This window comes from Pogona vitticeps, chromosome 1 (genome assembly GCF_051106095.1).
Source record: "Pogona vitticeps strain Pit_001003342236 chromosome 1, PviZW2.1, whole genome shotgun sequence".
Taxonomy (NCBI): Eukaryota; Metazoa; Chordata; class Lepidosauria; order Squamata; family Agamidae; genus Pogona; species Pogona vitticeps.
In genome coordinates, this window is record NC_135783.1 from 39,511,465 (window position 1) to 39,538,697 (window position 27,233).

The 27,233-nt window shown below is 40.5% G+C and overlaps 1 protein-coding gene across 1 annotated transcript in view; it reads right to left on the reverse strand.

The window, feature by feature from the left end:
- The window catches only part of LCLAT1 (lysocardiolipin acyltransferase 1), a 110,670-nt gene that overhangs the window by 66,125 nt on the left and 17,312 nt on the right, over positions 1–27,233 (reverse strand). The window contains exons 2-3 of the mRNA XM_020793117.3: positions 5,504–5,672; positions 980–1,178 (exon numbers count right to left, since the gene is read on the reverse strand). Coding sequence (XP_020648776.3) covers positions 980–1,178; positions 5,504–5,668 — 364 coding nt within the window. The 5' untranslated portion in view covers positions 5,669–5,672. The remainder of the gene's footprint in view (positions 1–979; positions 1,179–5,503; positions 5,673–27,233) is intronic.

Sequence of the window (27,233 nt, forward strand, 5' to 3'; positions counted from 1 at the left end):
TACATGTGAAATCATGTTAACGATGAATAACATGGAACATTAAAAAAAAGAGAAAGAAAAAAGAAAACAATGTCCTTACAGGTATCTCCTGTAAATGGGTCTGATGACTTTTCGGCAATCATCTATTTACTACACACCGTTATCTTAGTACAATTTCTGTCCCTGGCAACTGCAAAAGGAAATTCTAATTTGGATTGGCAAGTTCCAATGCTTAATTAAGTTTCTTTTTAAATAAAAGCCAAGAACAAAGGCCATGTCCATGAATGCTCTTCTTGCTTCCTTCCACAAAGGCTGCCTCCTGTAATTCTACTGTGGTTCATTTAAAAACAAGAAGGGGGCACATTGGCCTGATTCTCTTTCCTGGCTTAAAAATACATTTTAATTAACTTGAGATAATTAAATCTGACTTGACCCTATGTTACTTCCTTACTCTCAGCTAAGTTCAATCATGTACTGCTATTAAGAGCTGAACTTTGAATCCTGAGCAAGCAAGAAAGGTTTTCTTGGCAATTATTTTTACCTATGAAAGAAAACCAGGCTACAAATGAAGACCAACCATGGGCACTATTAGCCACCTCCAGGTCAGAAGGCAGATGGCTCTGTAAAGCAGCTGCTGGGTAAGGTCTTATTTCCTTCATGTTCTGCATTCGGCTTGCACAGGCATCTGATTGTCCACTGTAAGAAGCATGGCACTGGACTAGATAGACTGTTGGTCGATCCATCAAGGCCTTACAAAGGAACATGCCCTCACAAAACATTCTACATCAAATACGGAGAGTAATAATTTAACACACACTTCAATTAGAAATTACTTTCTACTTGAGTTGGAAAGTGAAGTACATGTTTAATATTTACAGGCTTTTATTTTTCAATTGAGGACTCCTCTCTGCAAACAGTTCAAAAGAATGTCAGGTATATATGTATATGGCAGCAAAGATAACAGTACACATGATAAAACAGTATTATATTTGTTACCTACCAAATCCTGGAATGCCTTTGAGACTAGATTTGAGACATATTTTTTCAAGTCTGAGGTAGCTATATCTCAGGAGGCAATTCCATAGAAACATCCAGTCCATTCGTGTTCGATGGTTCATAACAATGACACTTCTTTCTCCAGGGATAAATCCATCACCTGTTATAACCACCTTTGAGCCAAACACGATCTCCAGTAAAGCCTCCAAGAAAGAATAAGAATGTATTACAATCAATGACTCTGCAAATGTTTTAAATATAATTAGCAGACAGAATCAGGGAGACACAAATTATCTGTTTCAAGTCTGCAAAATCTCTTAGACTATACCAGATATCATAATCTGAATGCAAATTTCACTTGATTCCTCCATCATTAGCTTTCCTCACATGGAAAGGAACAAGTTCCAAAATTAGATATCCCTGTACATGTGCATCTTTTTCATGTGTCTGAAATCTTCCAAGGGTTGTCAATCATGCGGGAAGTCTCTATGCATACTTGAACCTCTGATTTCCAGACTTGTCACTTTCTATGTGACAATCAAAACAGAAGGGTCAAGACTAACATACTCCCTTCTTTGCATGTTGCAGCAATATTTAATGCCTGAACAAGGCTATAATTTGCCCACCCTAACAAACCTGGCATTTCCCACTTCGGTTACTTATTTTTCATGTAGTAAAGAAAGGAGAGATTCCCAGTGAGGTTCACACAGATGCCACGTTCTTTCATGCTTCCCTCTTTTATTTAAGCTTTCTTTGACCCACTGTATAAAATGACCTGATCTTCAAGGTTTGCAGAAAAATGAAATGGAAAGCTGTTCCTATCTGTAGATAAGAAAAAGTTTAAAAGCCAAAAATATTTGTCTTCCAAAAGATTAGATATTTGTACAGGGGGTGGGGGTGGGTGGGTGAGGGAGGACCCACAGCCTGAACATAGTATGGTACGAGAGCAAAATTTTCTGAAGAAGTCTCTCTCCCTAGGTGCAGGAAATGGAATGAGACATTATGTATGCCTCACAGTCTACAGTGGTGCCTCGCAGAACGGGCGACTCGTAGAGCGATGAATTCGCTCTACGAGGCCGTTTTTGCGATCGCAAAACGGTGCCCGTATAGGCGGGAAATCGCAGAGCGGAGACCTTTGCTTTGCGACCCGACAATCAGCTGTTCCGTGGCTTCAAAATGGCCGCCAGAACAGCCGAAAGGGGCTGAGGCGCAGCGTTTTCGCGCCCTTGGTAAGCAAGGGGAGGGCGCGAAAACGCTGCGCGCAGCCATTTCGGGGCTTCCGGCAGCGTTTTCGCACCTCCCCCTTGCTTACCAAGGGCGCGAAAACGCTGCGCCCCGGCCCCTTTCGGCTGTTCCGGCGGCCATTTTGGACCCGCCGGACAGCTGATTGCAGCCATTTTTGCGCCCTCGTTCTGCAAGGGGAGAGCGCAAAAATGGCTGCCGGCATCGCTGTACGGTAAGTAAACATGCTGATTGGAACGCATTAAACGTAGTTTAATGCGTTTCAATGGCTTTTTTACTTCCGTACAGCGATGTTTCACACAGCGAGGGTTAATTCGGAACAGATTAACCTCGCTGTGCGTGGCACCACTGTATATGTAGAGAAAATGGGTAAAATGAAAAGAATTGCCTAGCTTGGGGGGGGGGGAGGAAAGCAAGATCAGCAGAAAAGGTCTTCTTCCCATTGCAGGAATAACATGAGTTCCACTCCTCCATCTTAAAGCTGTTTTTTAAAATCTCAGATCCCACAGTATATAGATGTATACAGCAAGAAAAGGTTGCTGTTGCTGTTTGTTTGTTTAAATCTATCTCCCACCTTGGCCTCACATTGTGAGAATGGAGCACCTGATGTACAGTTCAATGCTGTGATGAAATCCAAAAGCAACTTTGCTGGTAGATGATGACTGGGCAAAAGTGTGGGTTTGACTTCGAAACTGTTAGAGGAAACCACAGAAAATGGGAACCTAGAGCAATAAGAGGATGAGGAAAGAAGAAGATGAAGATGATGATGATGATGATGATGAAGAAGAAGAAGAAGAAGAAGATGAAGATGATGATGAAGATGAAGAAGACTAGTATATGAAAAAGATGAAAATGAAAAAAGCAGCCCCCTGAACTGCAAAGCAAAGCAAAACAAAAAACAAAATTGAAGGTTTTTGCTACGCACATCAATGCTCACTTTATTACACTGACTGATCCTGAGCTTTTTAGTCAAGGACCTATTAGGTCTGTTGCCCTCCCATATAACTTCACTGCTCTGTATTTTTATTGTACGGTTATTACTTTTGCACTTATAAAAATGTTGTATCTCACCCATTTTAAAAATTGCTATATAGATAAAAAGTACATAGACCCTAGAGTATATGGATGAAGAAAATGATTCAGCTTCCAATCATAAAGCAAATTGTTTTCTTTCAGGCTAAGCAATCACAGTTCTATTATGAGGATAACTAAACATGCATTATCGTGAAACCCTTTGGGAAAAGTTGGGGAACAAAGATAATGCCTAAAAACAGCAGAGTATAATGACAGGATACAGGGCATAGAAAACCAACCTAAACCACTATGCAATCAAAGCACCCAATAAACCTCTTGAGATACTTTTCTTTCTGAACTATCCAAAAGGAAAGAAAAATCTTCTAACCCCAAATAAGTCTTAGTGTGTAAAAATATGAAATAACAAGAGAATTAGGGGAGAGAGATGAATAGGAAAAGAGAACATATTCAGTGCCTCATCCAATCAGCTGAGATGTCACTTACCACTCTGGAATGAACTATATAAAAAGCACAAAACATTAATGGATGACTCAGCTAACTGCAGTACTGGCATGTTATTACTGATCAAGGTCAAGAACAAGGAAGTATAAAAAAACAAGACAATGTACCACTATTTATATATTGACCATGTTAGTGACAAAGGTACTCAAGCTCACAAAGATGTTGCTTGTGACTAATAACAAAAAGTGGAAGAGAGAAAGTCCAAGAAATTAAGACGCAAATGCCTTTCCTTTTCCATGCTTCATGAAATTATGTCCAATCATACAGATTTCACGACCCTCCTGGAAAAGCAGGAAGTGGTACAGGGCGCTACTAGGAAAGGGCTCCTTTGTTCTATGAAGCCTATGTAGGTAGGCTGTATCACGAGAGAGAAAAGACTCGCTGGAAAAAAGGAAATATATTAAGGCTAGGAAAAGTTGAAGACACTAGGAAAAGGAGAAGATCTAACAAGAGTTGGAATGAATCAGTAAGAGAGTCATGGTCTTTAATCTGTAAGACCTGAACAGGGCTGTTAGACCTTTTAGAGGTTACTAATTCTCATGATATCAAATTTTAGGGGCAGTCCAGAATGGCCACTTTGGATGTGGGTTGGATTGGGCTACAAAGAGTCTGGTGAGATTGAGGGGGAAGGGGAAAGCAATATGCCATTTGGCCTGATCCTCCTTCCAAACAGCAACCCTTGTAGCCCAATAAGCAATAAAAGCAGAAATAACAAATAAGGGGGGAAAGAGAAAAGAGGAAAGAATAGGAATGGGGAGGAAAGGGGGTCTATAACAGAAATAAGAAGTATGAAGAGAGCGAAGAGGATGCTGTTCAGACAGGTAAGGAAATGAAAATGGAAATTGACAAGAGTGAAAAGGGTGAAAGAGCAGCTAGGATAAGTCTCTGAAAATGTATTTTGGGCATGGAGAGGTGATCACATAGTTTCCCAATGCAAAAGCCTCCAGACCTTAACTGGGGCCTGATTCTTAATGTCTGAGGTCTTTCACAAGTTCTCAAAACATTTTTTTGATAAAATTTTAAAAGACCATACTTATTCCAAACAGAGATAGGAACAGGCATGAGGGCATAACACAGAGCGAGTTTTGGTCTCACTTGGAAAGTCACAACTTCTCATAACTTCCTGCAGTACTTGAATTTATTTACCAATCTAGAAGTTGAAGCTGAATTTAGATATAGTTTAGCACTTCAGCAAACAAACAAATCCACTGCTCCACATGATCCCTCCAAAGGAAACCCCCACTCACCTAGTGATTTAAGAGCTTAAAGTTCACTTTGTTTTTCTTTCCCCTTTAAAAACTGCTTCTAATATTTTCCACTAGCAACTAGCAACTTGACTGACAGGGTAGATAAGAATTAGTAACTGTCTCTACCAGTCTTTTAGTCTTCTTAAGCCATTCACCTACAGTTTCCTTAACAAAGAAATATGCATGGCAAATATACTAGTAGAAGAAAGCAGACAACAGATCTATGCCCTTTTAGCCTTATGAAGTCTTCTTGGTTTTGGTTTTTGAATTGTTGTTTTTTAAACGTGATGTATGTCTGTGCTTCACAATGAACTGCTATGAGCAGCAATTTTTTCACTTTGCTTTTCAACAGATAAGAAGTGTGATGAACCACTCTGGTGTGCTTTGAGGTTTCTTGCTTCCTTTCATAGCCTGTCTTAATATTCTGGTGGATATGTTATAGTGTAAAAGCTGGATGATCTGACAAATGGATCTTCTACGAAATACACATATAAGCAACTTACCACTGGAAGTGTAAGCCAGGTAGCCACAACACGATCAGTGATCCAACGATACCAAGCCGGGGAGATAAACATCAGTGGCAGCAAGGGACCAAGCATAAAAATGCTTCCAAAGAAGCTTCCCAAGAACAGTGCAAGTACAAAGTAAATCCCTTTCCATGACAGCATGGCTCTGGAAGAAAATGGAGGAGATGTATACATGAAAAATTCTTACACAGACTTTCTATCAGTCTTTCCATTCAGTTATCCTTCTGTCTAGGCAGTATACTATCTTTGTATTATCTACCAAACAGAAGAAGTGTAATGGTCTCCTCACAAACTGCAGGCAGAAAGCAATCATATGTAGCCACTGTTATTTACAGATATACTGTACTGGTGAAATGAAATAGACATTGACTCTTTAAATAATGAACTTCATAGGAAGAGAGCAACCCTGTAAAATTACAGTAGGCTAGGAACAAGTGTATTTAAAACATTTCCATTTCACCGCTACACAATATATTTCATCCTATACTATACAGTGGTGCCTCGCTTGACGTTAATTCGTTCCAGCAAAATTGCAGTAGAGCGAAAACGTCGTCAAACGAAACAAAAAAGCCCATTGAAAACCCTTCGTTTTGTGCTCGTTTTGTGAAGATCCTCCATACGGCGGCCACTTTTGGTGCCTGTAGAGCGAGGAATCCGTCCCTAGAAAACAGCGGGGGCCATTTTGAAGCCGCCGATCAGCTGTTCAAAAAACATCATTTTGTGAAGAATCGGTTCCCGAAGCAGGGAACCGATCATCGCAAAGGGAAACCCCCCCCATTTAAAACATCGTTTTGCTATCACTTTTGCGATCGCAAAAACCTCATCGTAAAGCAATTTCCTCATTAAGTGAGGCAATCGTTAAGCGGGGCACAACTGTAATGTTTATAAGGCTACTTCATGAAAACTAGTCTTCATATGAGGGAAATATTACATTCACCTGTTGTTTATTCTGTGCCATTAAGTCACCTACAGCTTCTGAAGACCCTATGAATGAGGTGTGACAACCCCAGACCTACTGGGATATGCCACAGTTTCACTAAGCTGCCACCAACCATTCCCTATAAGAAGTCACACAGACCAGGAATGGATTTTTAAACAAAGGAATAAGGTTTATTTAAATAACACACAGGGAAAATAAAATGATCAAGTGAATAAGATACAGTAACGTGGCTTAGTCTCAATCATACATACACCAGTTTGGTTCACACAGAACACTTTAAAGTAAAGCACAGACCCTGAACCTATCAGTTCTGGCTAACCATCCAGACACCTGAACCTATCAGGTTGGTACTGACTGACACACAGTAGTACCCTGTCTGACACACAGACTCCCACACCAGCTTCTTCTCTCAGCTTCCCTTCAGCTCTCCCTCAGCTCTCCAAACTCTCCACACAAACTCCACATATATATACAGTACAGCCCCTCCTCCTGATGTCCCGCCTTCCACTCCCCACAGGATGGAACTTTCCCTCCAAACCCATGACAGACAGGTAACATCAGTGCTGTATGTAACACCTCCCCTCTTTATAAGTTGTTTTGTAGAGGGAAAGCTAAGGTGCTTTTCTCCAAAAAAACAACCTGGATCCAAAACATACAAAAACATTTATACATTAACATACAATACCATACTTACTCTAGGATAAACATATCAATTAGGCATTTAAACATTTACCATTTACAATACATCAAGTTACCTTTATTGATACAAACCAGGCATGTTTAATAAACAACAGGTACATTTAACCTTTGGTCACCAAAATATATACATAGTCCATGTTCTTTCGCCGTCTTCATTCTTCGGGTCTTCTTGACAAGGCGTCAGCAACACAGTTCACTGACCCTCTGACCACCTTCACTTCAAAGTCATAGTCCTGCAGGTTTAAAGCCCACCTCATAAGTTTGTTATTGTGGGTTTTCATTGTCTTTAACCATTGCAGTGGTGAATGGTCAGTGCACAGAACAAAATGTCTTCCCCAGATGTAAGGCTTGGCCTTCTGGATCGCGTAGACTATGGCCAGGCACTCCTTTTCCACGGTTGCCAAATGTCTCTCACCTTTCTGGAGTTTCCTACTCAGGTAGGACACTGGATGCTGGTCACCATTCTCATCCTCCTGGCAAAGAACTGCTCCTACCCCGCTATTAGACGCATCGGTGTAGATGATGAACTCCCGGTCGAAGTCTGGAGCACGCAGCACTGGATAGTTGATGAGGGCCTCCTTCAACCTCTGGAACGCCTCCTCACAGTCGCTGGTCCACGGGATGCGGTCATCAGTCTTCTTCTGCGTCAGATCGGTCAGCGGAGCCGCAATCTCGCTAAACCTCGGGATGAACTTTCTGTAGTAGCCCACCAACCCAAGAAATGATTTGACTTTTTTCTTGGTGTTGGGTCTAGGCCAATCACGAACTGCTTCTATTTTGGCCTCTAGGGGTTTGATCACTCCTCCCCCTACTATGTGACCCAAATATTTTATTTCTGGGCTACCCAGCTGCAGTTTGTTCTCTTTGCAGAGCCTAGGCCAAAGCACTTCCTCCCCTGGGTCAAAGTGCCTCTCCCTGGCTTTCTGGTCATCCCAAGCTTTCTTTCTGACCTTTTGAGCTTGCAGGGTCTCTGCTGCTAGCTCTAGGTTTCTCTTTAGGTCATTCCTTAAAGAGTCTATATATGTCACAACGTCTTGTGGGTCATCCTGGGTGATCTGCTCCCAATTTTGCTTGATTAAATCAAGTGGACCTTTCACCCTTCTCCCAAACAAGAGTTCAAACGGCCTGAACCCGGTACTGGCTTGTGGCACTGATCGATAAGCAAACAAAAGGGACTGCAGCTTCTGGTCCCAATTGTTTGGATTCTCTGCCAAGTAAGCCCTAATCATGCACATCAGAGTACCATTGAACTTCTCAGTTAACCCATTACTTTCAGGGTGATAGGCAGTGGTTTCCTTGTGTTTAATTCCACAGATTTGCCATAACCGTTTCATGAGCTTCGATGTAAACGATGCGCCCAAATCTGTGATTATTTCTGAGGCAAATCCCATCCTGGACATATACCCCACCAAGGCATCTGCCACTGTGTTAGTTTCAATGTTAGACAAGGGTATGGCTTCAGGGTACCTCGTGGCATGGTCCACAATGGTGAGAATGAACCTGTTCCCCCTCTTTGTGGCCTTGGGCAAAGGTCCCACAATATCCACCCCTATAAATTTGAACGGAGTGTCAATCACAGGCAAAGGGCACAACTTTGCTTTGGTCCTGTCACGGTTATTCCCCTGCCTCTGACACACATCACATTGTTTACAGAACTCCTTGATCTGCTTCCCTATTTCAGGCCAGTAAAAATTCTGTGTAATTCTTTGTTGTGTTTTGTTCACCCCTAAGTGCGCAGCAAACAGGTCAGAGTGCCCCCTTTTTAAGATCATGGGGCGATACTTTTCAGGTACCACCAGCTGACTCCTCAACTCTCCCCCTTTTGAGATATTCCTCAGGGTCTCTCTATATAAAATTCCTTTTTTCTCTCGAAATCTCACTGGGGTTTCAGGTGTTAGCTGGGCGTCTGTCACCTGTTCAAAACACTTTTGGAGAGTGGCGTCTGCCTTTTGCTCTTGGCCAAATCGGCTGTCTGTGGTTAAAGTTTCCACCACAGCTTCGGAGCTCCCCTCTGCTTCCGTCTCGGGCTCATCAGTACCCCCCTGAACTGTCCCCGTGGTGGCTTGTGAGCGTGTAATCACTAGCACCCGTTTCACATGTTCAGCCAGGTCATTTCCCACGAGCACGGCTGCTGGCAGAGTCGATGAAATCGCTAGCCGCCAAACTCCCCTCCAGCCTTGAAAGTTCACAGGTACCTCAGCTACTGGCAGCGAGATCACCTGTCCCTCAATCCCTGCCACCTTTATGCTCTCATTCGGGATTATATACTCCCTAGGAATAATATCTGGATGGCACAGGGTCACCTGGGAACAAGTATCCCTCAGCCCCCTATACTGATGGTCAAGTATTCCTACGTCCACCCCTGCGGTTTCAAACAACTGAGAATCTGTTCTCACTAGCAAGCAGCGCTTGACCTCCACAAGAGGACCATTTTCCTCAGCCTGATCAGCAGATGTAACTGTTCCAGATTGAGTAGCCATGGCAACAGGCTCCCTCAGTGACAAGGAGCTTTGCTCTTTTTGGACACAGAACACAGCTTTTGGCTTGGTTCCACTCAAATCATGAGGCAAATTTCCCTTTATCTGCTTCCATTTCTCACACCCTGAGATTAGATGGCCCTTTCCCTGACAGAAATAACATTTTCTGCTGTACTTGGAGTCTTTCTCCTCTGGTTTTGGTTTTCCCTCCAAAATCTGGTTCCTGGACTGGCTCTGCCCAGAAGTTTTATCAACACAATGGTCGCCCCTTTTTGGCGGGCTCTGACCTAACCCTTTGGAGTACTTAGGGTCCCATGTTTCCCTCATGTTTTCTTCAGAATAATTCAGGTTTTGAGGTTGTGCCTTAACCTGTGTGCCTTCTTTCGGTTTCTTTTCTAGTTGCAATTTCTTCTCTTTTATTCTCAAATCCAGCTCCTTTTGCTTAGCCTCAAACTCAGCCCTGATCTGTAAAATTTCTTCCTCAGCCCTAGCTTTTATCTCTTTTACTTTTTCCTCAGTCTTATCTCTGATTTCTTTTAATTTAATGTCTTTTTGCTGATTATATTTTTCAAGATCTTGCTCACTTTGTCTGGCCTGAGCCTCATACTTTTCTCTTTCCGCAATTTCTTCAACTGATAAATTGTTATTTCTCTTATTGAGGAATGTTAATTCTAATTGTGCCATTCTAATTCTGTGTTTCAGTTCCATCTCTTTTATCCTCATGGCCATTCCCCTTTCCTTGGCATCTGCCTCTGCCTGCCTGATTTCAGCTCTTTCTCTGGCCTCCCTTTCCAATTGTCTCATTCGATATTCATGCTGTTGGGCTAGGAGCATTTTTCTGAGTTCTGGGTTCTGTTCTCCCGTGCTGTCATCCTGCACTGAGCCAAATTCATCCTCGGAGCCTTGGTCCACCTGGGGTTCCCTCACTTCACCCATTTCTGCCATTTGGCTTCGAGTCAAGGGCATAATCCCCCCCGAACAGGCTGCTTTCAAAAGTCAAGCCTCAAAATAAAGCGACCACTTTTTTTTTCTCTTTTGCCTCAGAACCAGCCTTCTATAGATTGCTGCTGTTCTTCAGCACTAACTTGCAACTGTTGCCAGCCAGAGTCCACCCCCCTCTGCTAGGCCTCTCAGCAAACAGGCTAGATCACTGCTATTTCACACAGCTTTGCCTCAGCTTTTTCCCGCCAAAACAGGTTGCCTCAGAGCTCCCTAATCTAGTCCCACCAATCTGAGGTTACACGTTCTTCCACTAGCGTACCTCCCCGTGAGGTAAGCCTAGAAGATTACCTACGCGCTCTCAGATTGTCCCTGACTAGACCCCCCTTGCTCTGGGCACACTTGCCAAGGCTTTGCTGGACCACTGGACAACTGGACCAGTCGTATCCCACACGCTGGACACCAATCAATGTGACAACCCCAGACCTACTGGGATATGCCACAGTTTCACTAAGCTGCCACCAACCATTCCCTATAAGAAGTCACACAGACCAGGAATGGATTTTTAAACAAAGGAATAAGGTTTATTTAAATAACACACAGGGAAAATAAAATGATCAAGTGAATAAGATACAGTAACGTGGCTTAGTCTCAATCATACATACACCAGTTTGGTTCACACAGAACACTTTAAAGTAAAGCACAGACCCTGAACCTATCAGTTCTGGCTAACCATCCAGACACCTGAACCTATCAGGTTGGTACTGACTGACACACAGTAGTACCCTGTCTGACACACAGACTCCCACACCAGCTTCTTCTCTCAGCTTCCCTTCAGCTCTCCCTCAGCTCTCCAAACTCTCCACACAAACTCCACATATATATACAGTACAGCCCCTCCTCCTGATGTCCCGCCTTCCACTCCCCATAGGATGGAACTTTCCCTCCAAACCCATGACAGACAGGTAACATCAGTGCTGTATGTAACATGAGGGACCTCCAAAATGTACTGTCATTAATAGCCCTCAGCTCTTGCAAATTTAATACTGTGGTCTCCTTTACAGAGTCAAACTATCTCATACTCCATCTTTCTTTTTTCCTGCTGCTTTCAACCTTTCCTAACATTTTTGTCTGTTCCACCAAGTTACCTCCTTCATTCTATATCAGCTAAGTTCACGAAATATCATTCTATACCAAGACTTTTCCATGACAGCAGTGTTCAATGGTTTCCCTGTCTTAGTCTGCTCCCATAGACAATTCTTAAAGATTAAAATGCCTCCTTTGGCCCTCCAACTGTTTTTGGATTACATATCACAGCATTCATTTCCACTTATTCTGCTGGGCAGGGCAACATAACTTCTGGAGGGGTGCCCTTTCCTCCCCCCCCCCCCCCGGTTCTACAGAGAATTGTCTTCAATATGTACAGTACTTGCAATTTTCAAGTAATCAAGAATTCTGCAGCCTTGTTCAACACACTACCTTCTAAATCAAACTCATGTTAATATTTAAAGACCCCAACTTTAAATGTGATAATAAATACACTTTCACTAATTTTATGTTTGTATTTTCAATCTCGAAGAACCTGAAAGAACCTTGGGACCAAAAGGTGAGTGGAAAATTTTGAAAAATGATTCAGTGCGTGTGAAGGCCAAGATGCTTCCATACAAGACTGATAACTAATTGGGTGGGCCTTGGTTTAGATCTCGCCTGGCAGAGGTATAGAGAAGAGCCTTCTTCCAAAGAACATTAGAACTGGATCAAAAATCAGTCTAACAGAAGGAACAGATCACTTTGAATGCACAGGCAAGTACTTTGAAATGGCAACTCCAGCTAAGCTGCAAAAGGACAGCATTTTGAAAACAGAGGTCTGATCAGAGCCACCCTTTCAAGGCACATCTCTTCCAGGTTGCTTGTGGAAGGAGAAATGGAGAGATTTTGTCTACTACCACTGAATTTCCCCTGACAAATACAGCTGGCAAAGAGAAAGGTTCTCTATCCTTGGCTTAGAAGTCTTCTTTTTGGATCCTTCTTTGGAAAACCATTTCTTTTTGTCTATGTCCTAAAATACTGATTAGTATGCTTTCCAGAACTCGATAAAGGGTTTTTTTTTACATTCCTTTTTTTATTGCCTACCTGTTTTGATGTTATTTGTTGGTGTTGTGCATTGTATTGTTTTGTATGCTATAATACTCTTGTGTGTTGTTTCGCCCAAAGATGGAATTTAAAATTCATTATCTTTATCTAAAAATCAAGATCTCTCTTTCTAAAATGTGTTTCTATTGCTACAGTCTTGGTCCTTCTTAGAATATAAACTGGCAATTGGAAATGGGACAAATAACCATATTCTTGCATGTGGCAGGTGGGGGGGGGGGAGACAGTGACTTTTAGTCCATGGACATCCAATTTCTTAGACCTAACCTACTATCCACAGAATAGATCACATTGCCTGACCTGGAAACCTCCACCAGTGCTGAATCCACTGTTCTCCAACACGAACGCCACATATGACCTCAGCATACCGTCTTCTTTGATCTTAATTTGATTTCTCACAGATCATATGTATTGGTTTTCTTAATGAGATCTAAAACTTACTGAATTACACATAAAATTATTTTGCAAAAGCAAGCTGGCCTCAGCCTAACAGAAATTTGAGAGGGACTTCATATAAATTGATCACTCCATCTGTGTCTATTTTAAGATTTCCTCACCTTCTGCTACAAAAACATGTCACTGATCAAAATGGTTCTTGTAGCAAAATTCAAAATTAATTTAATATATGGCCAACCTCTATGAAATACCAGTGTGAATTTATATTAGAATCACTATTTCCAATCAAGACTATAATTTAGGTATGATGTTAAACGAGCCAAATACATCAAGGAGTTTTGCTGGCTAAATGTGGAACAAACCCAGAAACTGCTATCACTGGCAAAAAAGTTTCCATCTTAGTAGGCACCTTACTATCATTAAAGAAATTTGGAAACACTAATTTTCCAAATTAGAATCTACAAATAGTCTGTTTTCCATCATTTAGAATAAAACTGACTGTTTGCAAGATGTGAGGCATAGGCTGTTCTTTGAAAGGTTCCCTAAAAGGCTGGTTAAAAAATACATTAAAAATTCACAGAAGACAGACAGGAAACTGGTGTTTTCAATTTCAGGGGGGGAAATAGCAGTGGAAAAGCAATCCATTACATTAAGCCATTGGAACCCATATACTTTTAAGTTCCATTAAACAAAGAGATAATCTCAGCTCTCTCCAACATTACCTGTAGAAAATAAAGAAGATATAAATACAATCAAACTGCATTAGAACTAAATTATCTGAGAAATAATCTCTGTATAACATGCAGAGCGCTCATTGGAAGGACAGATCCTGAAGCTGAGGCTCCAATACTTTGGCCATCTCATGAGAAGAGAAGACTCCCTGGAAAAGACCCTGATGTTGGGAAAGTGTGGAGGCAAGAGGAGAAGGGGACGACAGAGGATGAGATAGCGGACAGTGTCATCGAAGCTACCCACATGAATTCGACCAAACTCCGGGAGGAAGTGGAAGACATGATGGCCTGCCGTGCTCTGGTCCATGGGGTCACGAAGAGTCGGACACAACTTAATTACTAAACAACAACAACAACATGCAAACAATATCTGAATGTATAGAGTTCTGTATTGTGTAGAACTGTAAAGTACACAAAGAGAAATGTGGCTGTTTTGTGCTTTATATATAATTCTGTGATACACAGCTGTTTACAGACTCATACTCAGAGAGTGTTTATCAATGGCTCCTCTCAGAGTGGGAGGTGGTAACAAGTGGGGTACCACAAGGCTCAGTCATGGGCCCAGTGCACTTCAACAGTTTTATTTATGACTTGGACGAAGTGATATAGGGAATGCTTATCAAATTTGCAATTGACACAATATTAGGTGGAATAGCTAAAGCAATGGAAGACAGAAATAAAATCAAAAAAGATCTCAATAGGCTCAAATACTGGGCTGAAAACAACCAAATGGAATTTAACAGGGATAAGTACAAAATTCTACAGTTAAGGAAAAAGAAGCCAAATGCACAGTTACAAAATAAGGGATATTTGGATTAGCAATACCACATCTGAGGAGAATCTTGATGTTGTTGTAGATAAATATGAGCCACTGTGTACTGAGAATGCAAAAAAGGAAAATGCTATTTTAGACTACAGAAGCAAGGTCTCCAGATCCCATGAAGTAGTAGTTCTCCTCAATTCAGTACTGCTTAGGCCTCATCTTGAATACTGTGGCTGCACTTTAAGAAGGATGCAGACAAACTGGAACAGGTTTAGAAGAGGGAAACAAGGATGATCAGGGCACTGGAAACAAGGCCTATGCGGAAAACTGAAAGAACTGGGCATATTTAGTCTTGAGAAAAGAAGACTAAAGGGATATATGATCATAATTTTCAAATACCTGAAAGTACACACAAAGTACTTGAAAAGTTGTCATATAGAAGAGGGGCAGGATCTGCTCTTGATCATTCCAGAGTGCAGGACATGTAAGAATGGGCTCAGGTTACAGGAGGGCAGATTTCAGCTGAATATCAGGAAAAACATTAGGCAAAATCCAAACAAACAAACAAAAACAAAAACAAGAAAAAACATATTTTAATGTGAGCTTTCATGGACAAGTCCACTTCGTCAGACATATGGAAAAAATTAAATACTGGATGAAGTAAAATATTAGTTGGCTCTAAAAGTCTTGGTTGTGTGGCTACATCTCACATTCAGTAATTTATGGCCTATGTTTAGTGTTAAGTTCTATTGTAACTATTCTCACAGCAGACAGAAAATAGATAACCTTGTTTTGTTTCTTTGGATTTTGCCTGATATGCCTGCACAGACTAACACAGCTACCTCTTCTAAAGGAAAAACTTCCTATTAGAGCAGTATGACAATGGACCCAATTACCTCAGGAAGTGGGAAGTGCTCCAACACTGGAGACATAAAAGAGAAAATTAGGCAACCACACGTCAGATATACTTGAACTTCGTTTCCTGCATTGAACAGGGAGATTTGACTTGATGATCTTAAAGGCCCCTTCCAACTCCATTATTCTATGATTCACATAAATGCTTTTAAAAGAAAATGGTTGCTACTGATTTTGCCCTACCTAGAGTAGCCCAATTGAAATCAATTCAACTTAAGCGGTTAATAACCATTTCAATTCATTTCAACAGGTCTACTTTACTTGGGTAAAAACTCAATTTCATCATGAGATTTCTGCTTACATTTTTCATTTGAAAACATGGAAAGTAAAAAAAGATAAAGTTTGAAGAAACAGTTGTGAAAACAAAAGGCTGGCAAGCAACAAAAATTCACAATGGCCTAAGTATCTTCTTTTGTAGCTACACCAGTGCAACAGGTGTGACATCACCAGCTATTGCAGACTGCTGCTAAGTGAAATGTACCTTTTATTATTATGGACTGCATACGATTTGCATGCAATGATATGAAGTTGCAATCAACCTGAAACAGAAAAGGGAACACTTTAATTACTCTCAGTCTGCTACCATTGATAATTTTATTCCAGTTGTGCAGAAATTTACTCAAGCAGCACAACTTCTGTCTATGCAGAGGTACAGCTTCCTAAAGCAGAGAAGTACTGTATCTAAAATGGTGTCCTATCAGTCATAACATCAGACTAAAGCTAGCACAAAGGGTAGCTTGCAAAACATTTTAAAAAGTAAATTGCTATTCTAGTTTAGCAGACTCTCACAAAACATAATCTGGGAGCAGGCACAGGTCCAGACATAAAAACACACCACAAGATTCCTTTAGCATTTTTAATTAATTAGGTAAGGAAATTTTTTTATTCTAAAGCCTGACAACTATATGTTCCTATCTTCAATGCCAATAAAGGTTTTTATGTATGTATGTATGTATGTATGTATGTATGTATGTATGTATGTATGTATGTATGTATGTATGTATGTATGTATGTATGTATGTATGCATGTATGCATGTATGCATGTATGCATGTATGTATGTATGTATGTCATATGTTCCTATCAAAGAAACATGCCTATAACATTTCTGAAGTAAGTATCATATAAAAGCTTTACTGAAAAACAATCTTCCACTTGTAAGAAAAGATTGTAGAGAAGACAGAATTGGAATTAGGTTACAAGTCCAGTCAGGGGCTGAAATACTGAGAGATACAACTCTGGTGCAGCACAAAATGTATTTCTCATCTATTGTGTGGAAGAACTCCAAGTTATCAGTTTATAGTACATTCACATTTTCTTGTTGCCATAGCAAGAGAAAAACATTTTCTGTTCCCAGGTAACAGGAGACAGTAAATCCTAAAATATTTTGTTTTATTTGTCAGTTAATTTTAAACATTCTTGGCTAAGAATAGAAAGTTACTTTCCAAAACAGTTGCATTTTCACTACTAAGTTTATTTTTATAATAAATATACAATGCACACAAACATAACACAAAAAGATACACAATTCTTTCACTGCCAAAAATCACAACAGTATCAAAGTTATAGTACTCCATATAAAAATCTTAATCCATATAGAAACCCTATTGTACAGCTATTCTCAGACTATTATAAATTAATTCCTGATTACAGCCTTCCAAAAACAAAGTCAAAGATCTATCCAGTGTGGGCCAACTCAGATGCTCCATTTGCTGATACCTAAACCAAAGTTTAGCAGCCAAAGATGAATAATAGGATCACATATGTTATCTCCCCTCTTCCTCTTCTCAAATCCTTTCTTCGCACTTATGTCTTTGATTAAACAGAGCAAATGTAAACAAAAGATTTTCACTGTGATTCATAATCATAGAACCTAGAGTTACCTATTGAAGTTAAATGGTCTAAGATTCAGGAAAGGTTAAAAAAAGTGTCGTTTAATTTTATTTTACAATTTTAAATTTTGAACGTTGCTTAAGAGGGAGCATGTAGTCCCATTGCTCATACCCAGCCACTAAAACAAGGGACCTGGATTCAAGTCCCATCTTGGCCATGGACGCTCACTGGGGATAACAACAGTAGACTCACTGATGGTTGTTGTGGGTTTTTCGGGCTCTTTGGCCATGTTCTGAAGGTTGTTCTTCCTAACGTTTCACCAGTCTCTGTGGCCGGCATCTCCAGAGGACTGGTGCAGTTTGTTTGGATAGTTGAGTATTTATAGCTGTGGGATCAGCTTTTGTCCTTTTCAGGAGATGGGTGATTGTGATGATCAGTGTTTTTTGTTGTTCTTCTTGTGGGTGTATTGTTGTGATAAGAAGGAGAGATTATCTGTCACTGTGATTGATGGGTGTCGTTATCTGGTCTTTTGTGTGCAGTGATCACCGGTTCTTGTAGCTGGTAGAGTTCGTTGACCTTTTGCAGTCTATTTTTCAGTGCTGGGAGCTAGGCTTTGTTGAGTTTTAAACACTCTTCTTTTTTGTTGAAGCTGTGCTGGTGTTTGTGGATTTCAATGGCTTCTCTGTGCAGTCTTAACATAATGATTGCTGGTGTTGTCCAGTACTTCAGTATTTTGAAATAGAATTTCATGTGCAGCTTGTTTTAGGGCATGTTCAGCTACTGTTGATTTTTCTGGTTGTTTTAGTCTGCAGTGTCTCTAATGTTCTTTGATTCTGGTGTGGATGCTGCACTTTGTGGTTCCAATATATATATATAGCCACAACTGCAAGGTATCCGGTATACTCCTGCAGTGGTGAGGGGATCCCTTTTGTCCAACCATCTTGTCCTCTGTCATTCCCTTCTCCTCTTGCCCTCACACTTTCCCAACATCAGGGTCTTTTCCAATGAGTCTTCTCTTCTCATGAGATGGCCAAAGTATTGGAGCCTCAGCTTCAGGGTGTGTTCTTCCAGTGACCACTCAGGGTTAATTTCCTTCAAAACGATTCGGTTTGTTCTCCTTGTAGTCCAGGGGACTCTCAAGAGTCTCCTCCAGCACAATTCAAAAGCATCAATTCTTCGGGGGTCAGCCTTCTTTATGGTCCAGCTCTTAGTTCCATACATCACTACCGGAAAAACCATAGCTTTGACTATGCGGACCTTTGTTGGCAAAGTGATGTCTCTGCTTTTTAAGATGCTGTCTAGGTTTGCCATCGCTTTCCTCCCAAGAAGTAGGCATCTTTTAATTTTGTGGCCATTTTACTGTAACCATCTGCAGTGATCATGGAGCCCAAGAAGATAAAATCTGTCACCGTCTCCATATCTTCCCCTTCTATTTGCCAGGAGATGATGGGACCAGTCCCCGTGATCTTAGTTTTTTTTGATGTTGAGCTTCAGACCATTTTTGGCGCTCTCCTCTTTCACCCTCATTAAGAGGTTCTTTAATTCCTCTTCATTTTCTGCCATCAGAGTGATATCATCTACATAACTGAGGTTGTTGATATTTCTTCCGGCAATCTTAATTCCAGCTTGGGATTCATGCAGTCCAATACTGTTTATAGGTTGCGTTTTTTCAAAAGTTTTCCCATGTGGTCCATGGCCCCCTTGATGTATGGCAGAAATACTTCATTTGTGGGTGGCTGGTTTTCCTCTTCAGTTTGGTGGTTTTCTTGGTTTGATGGCTCTTGTGATTTCAATTTTGGAGTAGCCATTTGCTTGGCCCAGTTCAGATGGTTGAGTTGGGTGCTGAGAAATTGAACTTCACAGTTCTGATTTGCACGGTCTACCAGTTTTTTTTATTATGGCTCTTTTTTTGCTGTGGGTGGAGTTTTTGTGTAGGTACCAGTCTATGTGGGTGGATTTTCTGTAGACCTTGTGTCCCAACAGTAGGTCAGTTTTGTGTGTGACCATGATATCTAAGAAAGGGAGGGCCCTTTTTTTCTTTTTCCATGGTGAATTGTATATTTGGGTGGATGCTGTTGAGATGGATTAGAAATTGTTCAAGTTTTTCTTCACCGTGGTTCCAAATTACAAAGGTCTCACCTACATATCAGAACCAGACTGTGGGTGTGAAGGGTGCCGAAGCCAGGGCCAGTTTTTCGAAATGTTCCATGTAGAAGTTTGCTATAACCGGGCTGAGGGGGCTCGCCATGGCCACTCCAGCTGTCTGTTCATAGAACTCATTATCTCACTGAAAATAGCTGGTCATTAGGCAGTGTTGGAAAAGGGCCTTGATGCCTTCTGGAAAGATCTGCCAGATGAATGTCAGAGTGTCTTTTATCGGTACTTTGATGAAAAGGGATACTATGTCAAAGCTGATCAATCTGTCCCGAGGTTGAGTTTTAGGATGCTGATCTTGCTTATGAAATGTCCTGAGTCTTTGATGTAGGATGAGGTTTGTCCAATGTGGGTCTGTAGGAGGTTGGCTAGGTTATTTTGCTAATTCGTATGTCGGGGAGCCGAGGGCACTGACAATGGGCCTGAGTGGGAGTAGAATCACTCTTTAAATATCTCACATAGATTGTCAACCTTACTGGGCTCACCCTCAAGTCAGAATCAACTTGATGGCACAAAACACACACACCTCTGGCATAATGAGCAATTTCTCTTGAGCTTGCCAGACCCAAAGTTTGTATCACAGAACTGATTCACTTTTCAGTGCTCTGCTACTTCTCTCCAGCAGAGATCCAGTAAAAGTAAAGGTCCACAATTACCGTATTTTTCTGTTTATAAGATGACCCTCCCCCTTTTCTAAACCCTAAATTAGAAAATTTGCACAATCGCACCCCTTTGATCCTTAAGCCCTTTCATGGCTGCTTCAGGATCAAAGGGGTGCAATTGTGCTGCCCTTTCACAGCTGTTTTACCCTGTAGCTTCGCAAAAGGCTTCCGTGTATAAAGCAACTCTCAATTTTTTGTCTATTTAAGTAAAAAGTGTCATTTTATACATGGAAAAATATGGTAAGACAGAACACAGACTTTCCACACAAAGGGTTCCAATACAGTATTAATATTCAGCACCTTCAGTACAGCTGAACCTCTGTCTGAAACCATGGAGAGACACTGCCAATCAGTGTTGGTGACACTGTAACAAATTTACCAAGGGTTCTGATTCAGTTTAGGCTTCCTGTGCTCTTATATTCTTTTTCAAAAATAAAAATATTAAACTGGTTTGCTGATATCTGTGCGATCTGGGAAGGTGTAGCACTGGAAGTTTGCTTGGAACATACTGGATGTTTATGACCTTCTGCCTCTCACACTGTGTGTGGTCCAAAATCCATCATCCATCTCCATTCTATTGTACATTCTATTGTAAATTAGCAGAAAACAACAAAATCCAAACCTGATTTTCATTCGTCTTTACTTTCAAGCCCAAACCCACACCCTTCTGAAACTCTGCAGCCTTGTTCCCTGGGTTACTGATACAACATATGGCATTTTCTTACAAATTTATTTTTTAAAATAAGCCATAAGGGAAATAAATTAGTCATAAAATCATAAAATAAGTCATAAAGTCATAAATTCTGTCTAATTTTGCCAAGATTCTTTTAAAAATAGACAACATATTTTAAAAATTAAAAAATATTTTTAATATATTTTAAAATTGTGAAATATATGCACCCTGTTTGGAAAATACAATCCCATATCTGGGATGAAAACTACAGTAGCTGGGCCCTAAGAAGATACACACAGGAAGGCAGACTCCAGGTGAAGGAAAGGAGGAGGCATTTGGTCCCAGCCTGATGAGGAGGCAGGGGCTGGGTCCAGCTCTCAGGGACCGGGGTGAAAGGAGAAGAAAGAGAGAACCACAACTACAACCAGCTTGACAGACTCAATGGTGTCAGGGAGAAAAGAATGGGGAGAAGCTGGATCTTCTGCAATTCAGGAGAAGTGGACTATGCCCATATGCAGAAACCCAGGACAGGGTATGGGTAGAATTCCAGTAGCTAAATAAGAGAGGACATGGTAGAGAAGCCTATATTCAGTCTGTTAGCTTCACCACCTCTGGCAACTACTCTGGCAACTAGTGGGTCACCTGCCCTTCAGCCCCAACCAACAAAGGTGTTAGGGAGCAAGCATCAGAAGGACTACTAGATGTAGCAGCAAGTGGAGCTGGGAAAATCCATCCCATGGAGAACTGCCAGCACTTCAAGCCATCCCTGAAGGATGCAGGATGGCTCAGGGCTCTGCTGAAAACCCAAACCTATCAAGAGACTGTTAGCTGCTCAACCCCAGTGACAGAAACTCTGGGATGAGAAGAGACTGGACTTGGAGGGGAGCTAATGAAGTTAATTCAGCTCCCCAGTGGATTAGCTGGACATTGGGCATGGGGTGGTTGGTGCAAGTCTCTTGTTGTACACCATTTCCCCACTTTAATAAAGTGAAGTTCTAACAACTCCAGGTGTATGGAATTTAGAGAGACTATGACTAAGATGGGAAATCAGAAAGTGTTCTATTAAACGATCTATGAAAGTAGTGAAGGAAATAGTCAAGCTTCTACAGTCTCAATTTCTGGGGCTAAATTGCTACGTGCCATCAAGTTGCTTTCGATTCATGGAGACTATGAATGAGCGCTCTCCAACATGTCCTGTCCTCAGCTGTCCTGCTCATCTGCTGCAGACACAAGCCCATGGTCTCCTTTAGGGAGTCAATCCATCTCATACGAGGTCTTCCTCTTTTCCTGCTGCCTTCCACCTTGCCCAGCATTACTGTCTTAGAAGTCTTGTCAACAGCTTCAGTTTCAATGTTAAGTAGATGGCCCATAATACATATAACCATTAGATTTAGATTAGGCACCCTGCAGTCTAGAGAGACTATGGTAGCGTGCTCTGTATGGAGGACTTGGAACAGCGTCTAGTATGGCTGAGAAGGCCAATTCAAGAGTGACACACCGAAGACAAATACAATTTGTACCCAGTCCAGCTCCCTGATTTTGCTGCTTTTGTGACTGCCTCTTTGCCTCAGCCTGCTGGACAAGGGTCTCTTCAAATTGGGAGAGGCCGTGATGCACCGCCTGTCTCCAGGCAGAACCCTGACTCAGATATCACGGTTTCCGATCTGTTGAGGTCCATTTCTCAAGGCCTTCAGATCCTGCTTGCAGATATCCTTGTATCGCAGCTGTGGTCTCCCTCTTGGGCGATTTCCCTGCACTAATTCTCCATACAGGAGATCTTTTGGAATCTGACAATAACCATTAAAAACCTCTATAAATTAGCTTAATATGGATTTTTATGCTAACATTGTTCTTGCTTTAGTTTACAAATTCTATCTGAGGGATAACGCTTTCCATGGATTATTTTAGGATAGCTTTGTTGTTTTATTTCTATGTTTATGAAAATGTCATTAATTTCAGAAGCCTGAATATGACTTGTTCTGAAAAAAACACACATTTTAAAAAAATTACCAGGTACTTCCCTACATAGCCACAGCAAACTACTGTAGGAAGGCCATCATTTTCCAATATGAAACATAACTTTCATCATGTTCAAATGAGAAGGAATTCAGCTCAACAAATCATGATACCTCAGCTTTAGTGATATTATAAATAAGTAATATTTATCTCTTTTTAAAATAACTGCTTATCTTTTAATAATTTTGTGGATTTTTGCAAAGGAACTCAAAGACAGATACAGAGGGCTCCTCTCATTTGCCGCCCTCTCACTATGCCCCTCAACACAGTACCAGACCAAAAGGTAACAGTAGGAACAGAAGGTAAGATACATAGAAATGGCCCCTTGAGCAGCTGTGCCACAAAGGGAGATTTCCCCTGGGCTTTGGAGGTAATCTTCAGACACCTCCTTATCAGCTCAGGATCAGTTCAGGACCACCAACCTCTGCTGATTGGTGATAAATCCCTTTCTGGATCACAAAAAACACAGGAGGAATGGGAGCCCTTTTCAGAGCTGACCGTTCGCTGTCATCAATTCCTAAGAAATAGACATTCTGAAGAGGTCCAAAATTTGAATGCTAATGAGACAGTCATAGCCACAAACATTTAGGCTATAACCCACGGCCTCTTAGTGAATTTTACAAAATCTGAATTGCTGTTTGAATGCTGTTCTTGCTTTTGAGTGGATCTGTGTTCAATGCATACCTACACAATCATCTTAAATCTTCACCACCACTATCATCATCTTGGAACTGCAAGGGATCTTATGGATCACTGAGTCCAACCCTTGCCCAAGGGGGCACTCTCACCCTATGGCTCTGCAGCCAGAAACCTAAACTACTGGGTAGTCCATCAGTTATCTTAATATGTGAATTATGTTTGAGCTCCCAGGTGCATCACCACGTAATTTATAATTTTTTTTTGCCACATACACATGCTCCCCTGAATTTCAGGCATTATGTTATCAAACTTTTCTACTCTCTAATAATTCAAATTGTGAGAACAACAGAATGCCCAATGCAGTGGTCATACTGTATTCTTAAACAATAGTTTCTTGAAATTATGTCCTTAATTACTGATTAAAAACTATTTCTTTTCATTTCATGCAAACATATTTGAGCACAAGTGGATAATGCCAGTATTTTCATTTCCCAACAATACTAAACTAAGTTGCCAACATCTTTCACTTCATAAGAGGTACATCTGTGACATCACTTGTTCCACATTTAGCAGGAAATACATTTATTTCATTTTAGAGAATTTGGAATTTTACATGCATAGGGAAAACAATGACCTCAGTTCAAAGGCACTTGCACAAGCTGAGAAACTGAGTTCATCAAATTTAACTAGGGACTTTGAGACTTATTACCTCCTATTTGCATTTAGAAGAACTTGGCATAATGGAAATAAGTCATTTACACAAAGATCACAGAAATAAGAACTTTTATATTGTCAAACGTCGAAGTGTGAGCCAATTTAAATATAGAGAATATGAGGCAATAAAATTCTGGATTCAGACTGCAGAGGTCAACAACTTTTTGAATGATTCCTCAACAGTAACTCTACAAATTGCATGTACAGGTTCTAGACCACTCTACTGTCTGCAGTGCAACCTCCACATTCTGAGAGGTACTCGTGGAATTCAAAAGTATGGTAATTATCTGCAGACTATGGTGACAGGATCCATTTCCTGTCTTTTCAGGAGCCTACTATCTTATATGGCTTCATTTGTAATGTGACAGATGTTCTGTATCCTAACTCAAGCAACAGAAGTGGCCTTGAACTCCGCAGAAGTATGGTGTCTTGTTGCTTTTAATGTGTTCTTGATGTTCATCTTGTTTTCTGTTTTTAGGGCTATATTTGTTCGAGTATCTTTTTATCATTTGCATGCTTATTGTTTTGAGCTTTTCAATATTGTCTTTTAGTAATGTAAACTGTCTTGGATACTTTTTAAGGAAAAAGCCAAAGCAAAAAAATATTTTAAACAAAACAAAACATACAAGAGCTGGTTCATAGCTCCTTTTTTTGCACTCTTCTCTACACTTCCAACTCTCCATTATTATTTTAAGTTAAAAAGGCAGCTATCTGGTATGATCAAAATATTAAATACAAACTAACCAAAAATAATTTACACAAGATTTCCAAACAAAGGCTGCAAATCAATTTCTCCTTGTTCATATGAGTTCTTTCCTGCTTCTGCATGAGCATGTGCTCATATGAGACATCAGCAGGCACCAGAAAAATCACTTTCCAGCAACATGAACCCTGAAGTTTCTGGAAAACCAAGCATCCTGCTATGCATATCCGTTTAGTAAACCCTGAAAAATACTGAACATACCTTCTTGTCCTTTTGTTATTTTAACTCACATTGTTGAGATTTTTAAAAACTTTTCATTCTGAACAACAAATCAAGGGGGGAAAATTACTGGAGGACTGTTTCCCAGGCTGCCTGGCCTCAGAGAAGCTGGAAGACTGCCCTGGCAGACTAAAGCATGGATACTGAAACACTGATATATCTTTATTTTTTAACAGAGAGCATGCATCTACTAAAGGAAGAAAGCATGCGTAAAAGAACAAACCACTGGTCATATAAACCAGTGATTCAGCAGTTGTATGTGTAACAGTGCATCCTTAGAGAAGACTGGTTTGTGAAATACAGATGTTACAACTTCTAGTGACCAAATCCTAAAGTCATAGCCTAGCCTTCTGCCACTTCAGTTAAGAATATAGGATCCATGCTGTATCAGACCAAAGGCATGTTTATTCTATCTGTGGGCTATGGGAAGCCCCCAAGTAGGACGCGAGTCTCTGTCTCATGTACTGTACTCCAGCAACGCAGATACAGAAGCAAAGCAACACTGATAGTGGAGATAATATATACAGTACTCATCCTGATTAACAGCAATTTATAGTCAGTCTTATGCACCATAAATTTATGAAGTTCATTTTAAAAACCATCCAAGTTGGCAGTCATCACTGCATCTAATAGTTGTGACTAGAGATGGAGCATTCATATACCCCCCATAGGTGCAGATAACAAGGGTCCGGCCCCCTGGGGACAGACCAACCACTAACAATTTTGCCACTGCTGCGAGTCCACAGAGCCTTCCTATCGCTCCATTGCTCATGACAGATTAGCCAGTCCTGGCAGAAGGTGGGATGACAAGCCTCTCTGCCTGGTCACAGAGTAGCTAATACATCACACAGAATAGTAACTTAGCTGCTAGTTGGCGAGATAGAAACGGAATGAAATAAAATAAAATAGCAATCACACAGCTCTTATCTCATGCTAAACAACTGCTTTGGAAAGGAGGGCTTTTTTGTTGTCAAAACCAAGGTACGCCCAATCCTCATCAATCATGCTTGATTGCCATCCGTTAGTTTTGGTTTCAAATTTAGAACACATAAATGCACAAGTTATTAAAAAATGTTTAAAGAGTATATTCTTCTTAGAAAAGAAGCAATCTGGTAAGAATGATTTTTTAAATTTATGTTAGAAGGGAAATCAGTCCTGCACAGACAGTAGTTGAGCCAAATTATTTAAAAGCTGTTATTGTGACATTTGAGGAAATGTTAGAAGCTGCCATACAGGGAGTACAGATTTAAGTGAAGAAAACAAAGTGTTACTTACTGATTGTTTTTCTATTATTCTATTTTTTTTATTCATTGATTCAGTTTGATGTGGAATCTGATGTTCTTTTTCTTGCTTGACAAGGAAGTTATGAACACCTTTGACAAGTTAAGATCTCATTGCCTACTTAACCTCACAGGCTTAGTGTAAAGTGTAAGATAAAATAAGCCCTAAAAGAAATCTTAGTGAAAGTCTTAAGAGGTTAATATTCCCTCTTCTAATAGAAAAAAAAAATATCTGTGAATGAATTTATAAAGGTACGGGGAAAAGAACTGCCACGTTACAGCCTTTGTACTGGATCTAGAAAATGGAATAAAAGATTGAGAAATTATTCTAAAGAATACATGAAGGTGATAAAAAGTTGTACTGTAGTAATCCACAAAGCAAAAAATAAAATAGAAATTTCTGATATGAATTAGACTAAATACATGGACCATTTTCTCAGAACAATTCTTTACAACAGGGCCTTTTATCTTTTATTTTTGGAAGATACAGATTTGAACGTTAAAGTATCTTAGATATACAACTGTTTATTTGCATTGCTGATATTTACACTTTGAGATTGTTTTAACATTGTTTGTTATGCTTAATCAGTGCTGATCTAGCTATCACTGTTCTGCTTCTATAAACTATTATTTGTGCAAAAAGGTCCACCCACCCACCTTAAGAAGAACAGGGAAAATGTTTTTTTTACATAACCAGAAAAAAAACAGATTCATAAATGGTGACAATTAGAGGTAGGCAATTT